The 14,572-nt window shown below is 24.0% G+C and overlaps 1 protein-coding gene across 1 annotated transcript; it reads right to left on the reverse strand.

Moving 5' to 3' along the window:
• Positions 1–1,643: 1,643 nt before the first annotated feature.
• Positions 1,644–4,083, reverse strand: LOC113556357 (cyclin-C). Its single transcript, XM_026961241.1, has 5 exons — positions 3,840–4,083; positions 3,443–3,549; positions 3,057–3,263; positions 2,739–2,993; positions 1,644–1,940 (listed from the first exon to the last, which is right to left on the reverse strand). Exons 1-5 carry the CDS (start codon positions 3,869–3,871, stop codon positions 1,738–1,740), a joined length of 804 nt encoding a protein of 267 aa, XP_026817042.1. The 5' UTR covers positions 3,872–4,083; the 3' UTR covers positions 1,644–1,737.
• Positions 4,084–14,572: the final 10,489 nt, after the last annotated feature.

Genomic DNA, 14,572 nt, shown 5'->3' on the forward strand with positions numbered 1-14,572 from the left:
ATCACGATCATCATTTCATAATTTTTTTCTTACGACAAATTTGGTAAACAGTTTTAAAGTTACATAATAACTCATTATTACCCACATTGTTGGTTATTATTTTTGGTAAATATCAGCATGTTAAATTTTAAGTAATCACTAATAAAATTATCTCAATTAAGATAATTCAAAAGGCACACAAATTATAGACTAAATATAAAAACATTTAGTAATAATTAGAGGTCGGATTTATATCCTATTAAAATTATTAAATAATATGATGTTTTTATGCAATTAAAAAGAAAGGCAATATGTTTTGAATATTTTTCAAAATATAAGATATATCACGGATGGGAAACTCAAAGTGACTAGAGGGCTAATTTTTAGAAACCACCAAATGGTTCAATTGCATTTTTACAGCATTATATCACTTCCTTTAGATAATTTGTATTATCTACATTTTACGATAAACATTATATCAATTGTATAAATTAATTTTACCATTGAGATACATGATGTTTTTATCCTTAAGAATACAGAATATTCTTTTAAAATTCTGTAAAAAAAAAAATATATTTAAATTATTCAGAATAAATTTATTTAATTCATTTAGTCTATAATCATAGTTTAAATTTATTTTATTTTGTTTGTAATAAATATTAATTTGTGCATAAATGGTATATAAAAATATTGTGAAATAAAATTATTAATTATCTTCTTCAAAAAAATATTTACAAAAATAAAAATATTGTTTTTTTCTCAAATATCTTCAAATCCCTAAAATATCATTTTTTATGAATGTATGAAATATACATCAATGTGAAAATGGAAATCTTTGTAACACACATTCTCTAAAACTACTCATCCACTTATCTTAATTTGTTTTTTTTTCAAATGAAAGAGTATATTACGGAATAGGTTTTAAACTTTTAAACCTAATTCTGAGCTGATTCTATAAGTTAATGAAAAATTGAATTATTAATTTTTCAAATAATCAGAAAATATGCACATAAAGATATTTTTCTTTTCATCTTAACTATACACCAAATCAAAAAAAATAATTATCCACACATGTAAATTAACATTGTGCAAATTTAACACAGATGCATTTTCTACGGGTAACAAAGGGTATGGGGATAACTAATCGTCAATATATCTTGCTGCCATTTAACTGCATACACTAGAAACAAATATGTAAAATCATAAAAATCCGACCTCTAGTATACGTATATGTAACAAACTACTTCCACATAAATATCTACAGTAAGGTCTTGATAATCTGTAAGACATGGTAATACAAACGGCTTTGAAAACATTGCCACTGTTTTATTATTGTACTTATGTAGCCTAATAAAATAATAAACGATTATGACTGCATATCACACATGTTCATTGTCGGATTCCATACGTTGATAAAGACCATTAGTTGCTAGTCATACTTTATAGCGATTGATAAATTATGATTTCATTTTTGTCGAAAAAAAGTACATAAAAACATGACTATAAGTAGTATAAGTAGTCATAGGTAATCCAAACAAATCGGTAATTCGGACAACCCCTTTTCCCCAATCTCGTTCAGATTATCGAGACCCTACTATATATAATTTTTAAAAATTACCAAACGACCTAATTAAAATGAAAAATATTAAAAATTAAACAATTTATTAGTATTAACTAGAAATAATAAACTATTTATTTTTAAATAAAAATTAGTTTTAGTATAAAAAAATTAGAAAAATTGCTAATAAAAATAAACTTTTATCTAGTGGGCTGTAATTTAGGTTTAGGCATTTTATTTAGTAAGCCTTGAATATCTTTTTTCTCATCATAAGTTTTCCATAACTCAAATAGGTTGATTATATATCTGGATATTTCTTGTATTTTGTCTATGTCCACATTTAGTTCTGCAAACCATGATTTGAGATCCTTTTGCATAATAACACATGCAATTTGTAAACATCCTACAATAAAAAAAGATATTAAATAAATAAAAACACATCATTTAAGTAAAACATTGATTTTCCATAGTTTTTAATATTAAGCTACTTACAATTTCATAATAAGAAAAATATTTTATAGTATGAATTAATGTGAACATTTTTACATTTCCTGATTCTGGACACACCAGATTTCTAATAGATTCCTGGTAACCTCAACATTGAATGCTTTTAATTGGAAATATTGTGTAGACGCAGTAATGCATTTAGAATTCTCTCGAAGAGGGATTTACAAATTTTTAACAGGTGTACTGTGTTATAAATGTATAATTACACTAAGCTTGGGAAACATGCAATATAGCAATAAATGTATTATTATTTTGACGAGATACAAATACTTTTGTATGGTATTTAATAAAAATGTTTTGCTTAAAAATAATTCTTAATTAAATATTTTTCCAAGTATTTTTTTTTGATTTATATAAAAAGCCTCCTTTAATAATAATATTAATTAATTGTTAGTTAATATTATTATTCCATTTCTAATTTATTTAATTTATTAAGATTTATTTGGTAACCAATTAACCATACCTAAATTCCTAATCAAATTTATAGGTTATTATATATATATTATACAGTATACTAGATTGTTGGAAATCTAGGTTATTTTTATAAAATAAAAGTACAGTTATTTTAAAGTGACATAAACATATGTAATAAACACATAAATGTTATTAAATAACAGTGTTAAGTATAACAGAAAAATATGTAAATATTTGAAACACATTTTATTGTATAATAGAAATAATAATAAAATCTTACCAATAGCTATTTGATATGGTGGATATAATAATGACAAATCAGTTCTAAGACTATCATTCACTACTCTCCATGCTAATGCCAATAATTGATCTTCGTGTTGTCCAATATCTTGAACCAATTGAAGTAATGGTCGATAAGGTTGAAATACAATCAAACAACAGTCCAAATTTTCCAATAAATAAAATTCACATTCTAGTATATGATTAGTACGATAAGGAAATTCTTGGGTATATGCATAATTTAATTTATTTTTCACTATAAAAAAAATTAAGATAAAACCAAAAACTGTAAAATAAAATAAATATTACAAAAACATACAAACTGTCTGACAAGTAGTTATTAAACGACTGTTTGATATTACACCAAATTCTTCAACTTTTGATGCTAAGAAAACACAAGTTGGAGATAATAACAAAGGATCAATACATTTGAGAGAATTTCTGGCATAAAATCTTTTAAAATAAACTGTTGCCGTAGCTATTACTTGCTGCTTAAGTTTTAGTTGTTCACCTAAAATTTGAATAACTAAAAAAAAAAGTTAAAAAAGTCTGTCAAGTTCAAATTAAGCATATCTTATCAATAATATTTTTCTATTAGGTAATTTATAAAGAAAAATAATTTATAAATCATTTTACAAGAAGCTCATTGTAAAATTAAACAAAAATCATTAGGATCGATTATCTGTAATGTAAGCTTTAACTTACAATTAGAAAAGAATATTCCTATTTTTTGATATTCCTCTTCACTTAAAATTTGTAAATCTAATTGACGTTCTCTGACTAGATCTTGTTTGTCTAATATCCATTGTTGACTGTAAAATACAATTTTATTATATCAAAACTGAACAAATAATTGCATTTTCATAAACATTTAACTTAAAGATCTAATACGCCCGTATAGAAACGTCAATGGAACATTTCGTCGTACAAAGATGGAAGAGATTGGTAAAATTTCGTAAATACGAATATACTTGTCATGTGCGTAATCTGTTTCGACTTAGTTTGCAAATGATTCGAAAAACACAGTATCACGCATGTATTATCAATGTTAAATGCTCAACTAATACATCTCACACTCAGCGTATATAAAATTATTACTTACTAATGCGAACTTTGCCAAAAATTCCCAGCCATTTTCAATAAAATTTAGTGTCCCACAGTATTTTTCACTTTTCACTTCAGTTTTACACAAACACGTAACGAGCGACAAATTGATAACATCATTGGCCAATGGAACGATGTCTTATTGTTTTTTTCTGATAACAACGATTTAACGATTACCGAAATTCGGTAACAACTACAAAGGGGACGGCGGGATGCTATTGTGCCGTGCCGTCGTGCCGACTGCCGAGTGGCGAGTGCCGACATTGATGGATGACGACGAGTGCCGACGGTCAATGGTCGAATTTAGTCACGAAGGCTGTGGATAATCAATGATTATTACGAAAAACGGTCTTTGATTAGATAATAATATGATTTGTGCTATTTGGTAATTGGTAAACGTTAGTTGTCAGTTACATAATAGTATAATACTGTATGCGTTGTAAACAAAACAATGCAATCATACAAATGCATGTAGTTCAACATTGCTGTTTATCCAATATAAATGTATGGAGATATTTTAAAAAATTCGATAGCAAAACGAATTTGTTCAACAGAATATCTATAGCGGTGGGAAAACGCGACGTATTGTCGACAAACGTTTACGTCAAAATATAATATATTTATCGGTAATCGGTAAGAATGTAAAATAATAATTATTATATTATTATACACATAGCCAATATACACATACGACATACCCAAATTTTACTGTGTAAGCAAATATAACAATGTTTGGTAGTCGGTCAATCGGTGATACTTTATTTGAGATTATATTGTAATATAACGATTACCTACCTATTTTAATGGAAATAAATAATTTTTTGTGTTTTTCAAAGTTGTTCGCCAATTAACATAACGCATAAACATTAAATATTATATTACACAGAAATCATTACCTAGGTATCTATTTATTTAAAGTACCAATTGGCTATTAGATACCTAATAGCTAGTTTAGTGCTTGTCGAAAATCGGTTTTCATAAAAACCAAAAACAGTAATTAATACAAAATTTGATAAAAAAAAATAAAAAGCCGGGGAGCTTGGACAGTAGTTGTTGAATGTACCTCGTATCCTCGTCATTGAGTACCTATATCACTGAAATGGATGAGTTTTAATTTTAATTTAATGACGGTACATGAACGACGATTTTGAGAGGAGTCCAGTCCTGAAATACCTTTCCATGATATATTTTTTGATATAATAACTAAATTAGTTTATAGTGTTTATACTTATGAATATTTTATGATATACATTTGTATTTATTATTTATTATGGTTGTTACTTATTATAGTAGGTACCTAATATATTTTTAAAATAGTAATGCGATAAGTCAAATTCAAATTACTTTTTTTCGAAAGCATTATATTTATAATTTATTATATAATATTATATTACTAATATAGCATAGGTTATTTAATATCATTATTATGACTGAACGGTTTGAGTAGATTCGTAGTATGTTAATACTGTTAATAAGTCATAACTTATATAAATAAATCTAGATATTTAAAAAATCTCATTGTCTAAGTATCTAATAAAGAATAATCTATAAAAAGAAAATAATAATATAGGCATTAATGAAGTTTTAAGTATCAACGTTCAACAAATATTATTTGTGAATAAAGAATTAATAAGAATTAGTTTGAAATCTGAATTACTAATATTGTTTTTTTTTTGCTTAAATATTGAATTTTGTTAAATTTAGAAATGAAATGTCTATAAAAATTGTACTTATTTTTTCTTGAGATTTTTATAGTTTATTCCGTTGAATTAAAATACTTTAGAAACCGAGAATTTAATGTATTTGCAGAGCTACTTTCCTAACTTGTTTATTTTAGTAATTTTTTATTTTAATCAACCATTGAATCATACGATTTATTGCTCTTATGTTTATTTGTGTGTATAGAATTGCCTATATTTTTTCCACATTTTCACTTGTGAATCGATACGCTTAATTTTTTAATTTTCGCGCAACTTATATTATATAACTATATAATTTCTGCAACTAGCATTTTTTAGAAGGGGAGGGGGTTGGACTATTTCATATTATTATTATTTATTTTATTTGTATTTTCTTATTTTAATTAGGTACGTTTTTGGGAACCTTTAACATTATTATTGTGATTGATCATTTTACACATATTTTCATATGTATATAATATATATTTTATAATTTCTATTGTTTTTAATGATGAGTTCACAGTAAACCAAGAGGGGCCCAGTATTATTTTTTGAGAAATAAAAGAAATTATTCATACCCAAATATTATTATTTTATTAGAATGCACTATAGAAGTATAGACTATATAGTTATTTGTATAATTATTTATTGACTTGTTGTTACAATATATGATTGTGTGTGTCAGCAGATTTTATTTTGTTATAATATTGTTAATATAAAAAAATTAATACATTTTTGATAAAAAAGTTTATTTATTTAGTGTTGTGACTATAGTGTATGTTTGATCGTTGATTGTTGATTTTGAAATTGCTTTTCCGTTTATGTATAATGCATGGATATACAATGGTTTTACCATTGTTTATGTTTTAAGAAATATATATTAACGTCGTACTTGGACGTAAACAATAATATTTAAACAATATATATAAATAACAAAAAATTATATTAAGCATAATACTATGTTCATAGACAAAACAGTTGCCTCATAAATACTGGAATATAAGTTTTATATAAAGCGATAATCTCTGTAGCTGTCAGACTGAGACTTAAGTATATAAATATATAATAGTAACTATACTATAATATAATATTACTCACTAGACAAGAAACATAAATTCTTGCTGCCACATCAAATGAAATCCCCATTGAACGATAGTAGTCGGTTTGTACTTTTTGTTGCCGGAAATGTAAGAAACAGTTAAATTTTGCATTTTTTTATATTAATTTCTATGGTAGTTATTTTTAATAGCATTTAATATGTAAAATTAATTTTCAATTATAAGTTATACCTATTTAAAAGGTGTCACAAATGTGTCTATTTATTTGAAAAAGCTCATCCAACTATTGAGCAAACTATGTAAATATGTATATTGCGTATTGTAAAGATACATGGATTATATTTTTTTTAAATAAAGCCTAAGATAAAATAAAATATAGTACAATACTATAATAGATAGATATATATAATAATATTATATAGGTAGGTAGGTACACGAATATTATTAGCAACATTCATTATTATTATTTAAATATTATTGTTCGATAACACTTTATTGTCAATCTCAGAAAATAGATAATTTACAATTCACCTACTCGTATTTTTGTATAAAACATTTTTCATACCTCAAAATTATTATGGTTTTGATATTTGTTGTGAAATTTTTAATCTAATGCGGAAATGAGCTATTATTGTTAGTTTATCTAAGGCCCCTTTAGTGGGTAAAAATTAAATATTGGGGGCTCGGTGATTGACACTAAATGATGTATTGCTAAAAATATTCGTGGTAATACGGCTTTTTCACGCAGATAACAATAATAAAAACATCAACATTAAATTTAAAATCAAATCTTCGCTGGGTTTGATATTATTATTATTATTATTATTAATTATTATAGCAATTATTATAACTATCAGATACAAGTACATACTTAATACTTTTGAACTTATTCTTGGATTATTCTAACAAAAGTCATTAAGACTCATTAAAAAACGAGAAAGTAGTTTCTATTTCTGGAAACTTATAAATTCAGATAAGTAATATAAAATTTAATATGGCCGTAATATGTAATCTTTACTTAGTAATTTACTCATTTATGAGTACATGATAAATATGGTTGGTTTTCAAAATATTTTTTGATAATTACTTGATATCTAAATATCATCTAAAAACTGAAAATTATACAAATAATTATTGAATATTTTGTTTTCGTCATTGAAAATTCCATTAGGTTTATTATAGCTGTATACCTGTGTAAAATCGTACACTTAAAGAGTATTATGAATATGTACGTTAAAAAAAAAATATTAAAGAATAAAGAATTCGCTTTATACCTCCCGGCTCCCAATATTATAATTATATTAATATTAAAATGTGTTAAATTTGAATTCAATAATAAATCATTGCATACGAAAATAATTCTAAAAAGAGACGATCATTAAGCAGGGCTTAAGTGGGAAAAAATTCCAGAGGGGACTAATGTCTCCATATAGTTTTAAGCGTTCCATATATTATCTTTAATTTCTAATACATATAGTATAATGTAATGTATAGAATAGCCTTGATTAGCAAGGACTTTCATGCACTAAAAAAAATCATCAAATATGCATTTAAAATTATGCACTTATGCACCAAAAAATTAAAAATATGTGGTTAAATAATATTATGTCTCCAAAAAAAAAAAAATAAAACTGAAATTTATAGTTTTAAAAATTATTTTTTTTCTTTAAATATTTAATTTTAATAATTTTATATTATCTCTCTATAAGCTTTAACTAGATTTTATTTACTTATTTTATTATACAAAATTGATTTGGAACCTTTTTTGAAGTTTGGATCTTATTCTTCTTTAATAATTATTATTCTGTAACTAATAAAACAAAAAAAGTATTTAAAAATAATTGAATAAATTAATTGAATGAATTACTCTCAACTATTAACCTTAAAAAGTAAAATAAAATAATTTTTGTCCTTGAAAAATATTTACCGAAGTACATGATTTTCGAAAAACCTTTAAAATATGCACTAAAAACTTAAAATATGCTCTTATAATCAAAAATATGTTCTTTAAAATAGTTAACCCTAAAATTTCAAAATATGCACTAAAAACTTTGAGCGTTTGGTCACAAACTTTGTGAAATGTATTGTATACTAAGTACTTACTCTGCATACGATAAAGTTAACCAGAAGAAATATGCGAATGCATGAAAGTCCTTGCTCTAATAATTAGTTATTAGTGATTGTGTAACATACTCATCCCACTTTTAACCCTGAATAATGTTCAAATTTGTAATTTATTTCATGAAAAAATTTAAATCACTAATAATACTACATTTTAAAGAATAACTAATGTTTTAAACAAATTTAATATTTTGAAAGAAAATAATTTTTCTCATAATAAAAAATTGTAAGTAGTGGTTGTCTTTTAATAAAACTATAAAGAAATCACTCTGATAAAAAATATTATATCATAAAAAACTCTAATATTCATTAAAGATAATTTTACATAAATACGATTTAATTTACCTGTTGGCTGTAACTTATGTTAAACGAATTATTTAAATAACTAAATACGAGTACTTAATACTAAAAAGTAAACATTACACAATAATTATTTTTACACGCAGGTATATTAAATAGTTCATGATTTGTACTCGTATTAAATATTATACTTGATAAAAGTAAAGTAACAATTTATAAAAACCAAGATTTAATCTCAACAGAATTCTGAATTATATTGACTAATATTTGGTTTTAATTGGAGCGTTCCGTCGTACCTTACGAATAATTTATTAAAGGGTAAGTATGCTTTTTAACCACTATTAGAGGCTTGGGGGACCGAGTCCCAGGGCCGTATTAGCGCATAGGCACTATAGGCACTGTGCCTAGGGTGATATTGAATACTACATTAAATATATTTTATTTTGCTGTAAGTAAGTTACCTTTTAAAGCAATAAAAATGCATCAATTTTAAATGTCAACATTTTTTATGGTTAGAAAGTGATTTTAATCGGTACTCTAAGGGAGCAATAGAAAGAATTCCAAGTACTTTTCTTAATAATTGGGAGTGCGTCTGTGCTGTACTGTATAGTTGTTTATTCACTTGTTGAAATTGATACATTAAATATAATTTAAAAAATAGATATTTTTGAGATTACTGGGTTTCAACGAGAGAAACTTAAGATACGAGGAAAAATATATAAGATAATAATAATATAAAATCGTGAATGACAATATAGATATAATAATGTGCCAGAATTGTATTCACGAATTAGCAAATTTCAGTGTCAACATTTATACATGTCACCATTAACCACTGTGAGATATGTTTCTTAAATAATGGTAATTGAATGTTAGCTAAACAATTAGACATTTGCTGTAAATTTGAAACTCAACAAAATTAAAATAGCAAATAAATTTCTAATTCTAATTCTAACGATTTGTATTTTTCGATATTGCTGGCAAAGCAAAGCCCGACTTAATATGGGCTCGAGGCAAAATAATTTTAGAGGACTTTAATATTTGTTAAATGTAATTTAAAATATATAGTGAACATTAAAATAACATAATAGCATTAGTGGACATAATTTGTATTTACAGAATATATAAATTAATTTTTTATACTTGTATAAGGTACGTCGTACGTGCCTATATAAATATAATTGTTAACTATCTAGATAGTTATAATAATATCACTAATATCAGTACAAATGCAACATATTAATTAATGTTAATGATATACATATACGCATGTGAATGTCTAACAAAAGCAATAATTGCACAGTGACACTTTAATATTTAAAGCTCCCATAGCCCAGCTATAAGTTGGGCTCTGTACCTATTAAAGTAATTTATTTAACAGCCTATTGGTATTACGATAGGTTGATTAATTTTCCCCAAAATATTGTATTTATAATCTTATTAATATTTAATTATTATAATAGTTATATTATATTAAAGGTTTTGAAAAAATATTACTTTACCGTTAGACAGTATGAACAGATTATAGAATAAATAGGCAATAACTTAAATCTAATTTCTATATACTTTGAAATTGTCATTGTGTAAAGTTAAATTCATTGTACTTAGGTAGGTACACCTAACACCTAATAGTATTAAGTTCCAACTAATATTTTTAAATAATATATAACAAATAAACAATTAAAATCATTAATAACAATTGAATTTTTAAATGTCTATAAAATTGTGCTTATACATTTTGTAGGTGTTTTGGTTTCAGTATGAATTACCTACTTATTACATTTTTAAATCTTAGCTATAAAAATATAAAGATTGTTTATACATTTTTTACTACAAAATAGTTTGTAAATTTTGACGAATTTTGAGGTTCAAGTGCATATATAAGAAAATTGCTTATATGGAATTTCATATTCAATTTTCAAACTATTGGACTGAGTGGGAAATCATTTTATCGATAATAATTGACAAAAAAAAAACTTAAAAAGTTTAAAAAATATATAAAAATTTCATATATTTATAAATTGCTCAGAAAAAGAGTCAAATTATTTTGAACATTTTTTATGTATTGAAGATGATTATAATATTTATATATTTGGTGGAAATTTCAATTTTCTACGATTATTTGTTTTTCAATTACAACAAAATATAAAAAACCATCTGAGGAAAAGTATTAATCACACATAGGTATATTCAATGTCGTAAAAATTTTAACTTGATTATTAACTTTTTTTTTGTTATAGGTAGAACTACTTATGAGAAATACTGTGTTACATTTTCAAATCTTCACCATAAAAATAAAATTTTTTATGATTTTTTAATTTTAAATAATTTTTAAATTTTTGTGATCTTGACAATTTCTATCTTGATAATTTTTATCGCTTAAAATTTACAAATTAAGAAAGTGGACATTTTTGCACAAAATCGATTAAAATCAATTTCTCATAAATGATTTCAGTTTTTTTTCTCGTAATTCAAAAATGTATAACTGCGGATACTTAAATATTTTCACTAAATGTTTATATTAACATTTTCTACAGAAAAATTGTATGGTTTTTGTATTATTATAGTTTTTTCTAGGTAAGTAATCTTTATATTTTAACCTATTATTATTTTTTGTTTTGTTCTTATCCTATAAATCTCAATAAGAAAAAAATATGCTTGCTCAAAGAGCTTGAAAATTTAATATAAGGTTCCTCATAATTTATTAATATAATAGCTTGCAAACAATAATCTTGCAAAAGTTAAAAAAATATTAAATGTAAATACCCCATAATTTATTATGAGCTTTTGAACCTAAAGAATTTTGATGGAATTCTTTTAAACCTCGAAAATTTGTAAAATACTTTATAATTGTAGTAAAAAATGCATACATTTTTAATATATTATTTATAACGCATGGTTAATAATAAAAATTTTTTAGTGAAATTAAAAAAAAATTAGTCGTAAAGCTATAAACTTGAGTGAATGAATTTTAAATTTTGAAGACATTGGATGTTCACAAGTAAAATGATAATTTAACTTTACTAATTTATTTTTTTGAAAAATATTAATTATTGAGACTTGAGATATCCCACTGTTACTTACTTAAATTATCTTAAAATATATTATTATACTAGAAATTATCTAAAAGAAAATTAGTAACATGTAAACAAAAACATTGAGCAAAAAATAAGTCATTATATTAATATAACTATTATGATTATTTTAATATAATAAAAACTAATAATTAATAATTAAACTATAACACCTAATACTGTAGGTGAGCTTCCGGAGTTTTACTGTTTCAGCTGTAGGATCTGTACCCTGTATCTACATTTATTATTTTATACATCTGTGATCTGTATCCCTATGTATATCATTTATGTTTCCCACTTAAATTTAACAACATTGGATAATCGAGATAACTACAGCAGATATAAACCATCTCGTCAATTAACGTTAAATTTGCTTAAGTGGTAAATCATTTATTACGATTGAAATATTAACGGGGCGATAGACATATAAATAATTTTTGTTCCTTGTTACATATTCAGATTTTAAATATTTGTTTAGTTACTAAAAAATTTCAGGTAATAAGGAATAATTTTATTTATTCATACCACTTTAACTCAATTTTTTAGAATTATTGTTATGTATAATTCATAAAATAAAATCAGCCTTTATTTATTTATTTAATATTTTAAGGAATTTTAAACATTTAAAATCACACGCTATCATCAATATTTGACAAAAATGGGAAATATCACAGAAAGGTCATAATAGTTATCAAATGATACAATACCAATTTATAATAAAATATTTTATTTCTTAAAATCCTATTGATGATTTCAGGATATCGTGACAAATTTTAAAAACAGGACGTCTGCATTTTACTTAAACTGTTTTAAACTGAGAATAACATTTTTTAAAATTAATTTTATGGGAAAAGTCATATACTACTCCTTCTCTGTTAATTACTAGCTTTAATACTCTATTTTATTGTAACTAAAACACCATGCAAATAATGACATTATAGATCACTACTTCAGTACTATACGATATATTATATACATATGTTACCTACTTTGTAATGAAAAAACTTTCTTAATGTTACAAATGGCCAATAGAAATGAGTACCTAAGACCTAACTGACCAAATTATCAATTATTAGCGATAAGTAATTACAAAAATAGTTATGGGGGACCACATATATATAAAAGTATTTATATAAATATATATCTTTGTGGGGGACAAGAAAACAATGAACTTATTTATCAATTGTAATTGTCATATCACCAAGCCGGGAAAATAATTTTAAAATGTATTTCGTCAGCCATTTATATAATTAATTTGATAATTTTATCATTTTTCACTTTGTCAAAACAATATTGTTTTCTATTTTTATTAATAGACATAATGTTAACTTAAGCTAGATTTCGGGATATATATTAGAACCCAGACGATCTGTATAAATCCATATTTTAACAATAAAACCTAAAAAATACGCAATTTAAGGTAAAATTTAAAATTGAACGTCTCATAAAATTATTAGGAAGCTGGTCTCACTAGGAAACTATATAGGTGTAAGTCACCTGAATATTTTGTTGGCGTTCCTTTGGTGATAATAAAAATAACTTTTTGATAAAATATTTTGTTTGACATTTTATACAACATTATTTTTTTTATAGTTTCTTTATTCCTCTCAGAATGTAAAGTATAATAACTAATGTAGGATTCAATTTTAAAGCTCAAAAATAATGATTTTATTATAACTAATACGAAGGTAAATTAAAAAAAAAATAGAACTTTTTAAATGTCTAAAAACCATAAAAAAACAAAATCTTTTGTTGATTATTTTCAAAATTTTACTAACACTAAAACAAAAACTAAAAAAAGATCCATAAAGAGTCAGTGAGCTCAGGATAAATACTGACTCCCTCTCGCCCTCTTCAAGAAAAAATCCTAAATACATAACTAACTTATATAAGTACATAATATAGTAATATTTTTTAGACGTCTATGTTATTGAAATGTTTGAAAATAACCAGTGATAGAATCAATCAGATAAAACCAGAATTTTTGTATGCATAACATATTATTAGTTCCATATTATATTTTTATTATTCCTTATGGAGAATAATGAGAAGAATAAAATAAAGGAAAAATAAGTATATATTAATTTGATATTTTTTGGATTGTAATTTAACATATAAAAAGAATTATGTTATACTGAATATTGTGAGTGATAACATTTATTTTTATTTTTTAATGTTTAGTATAGATTTTTCATTTGTACCTGTTTTAACCAAATTCCCAGGTGTTAACTAGTAAAAAATAATTTTAATAGTTAAACATAATTTTAAGGAAAATAACAAAATATTGTTAATATGCATATTATTATGCATAATAATAAAGTAAAATATATAAAAAGTAGCTGCTCAAACTGATTAATCTATTTTGTACCGGCTAAATTTATTCTTTATGATTATTATAGTGTATAAGTAGTATACAATTAAATATTTATATAGTAATATTTTATAAATAATAGATTTACGACTGCTATTATAACTTTCTTAATCAAAATTTAATTTAAT

Source organism: Rhopalosiphum maidis, chromosome 3, assembly GCF_003676215.2.
Source record: "Rhopalosiphum maidis isolate BTI-1 chromosome 3, ASM367621v3, whole genome shotgun sequence".
NCBI lineage: Eukaryota > Metazoa > Arthropoda > Insecta > Hemiptera > Aphididae > Rhopalosiphum > Rhopalosiphum maidis.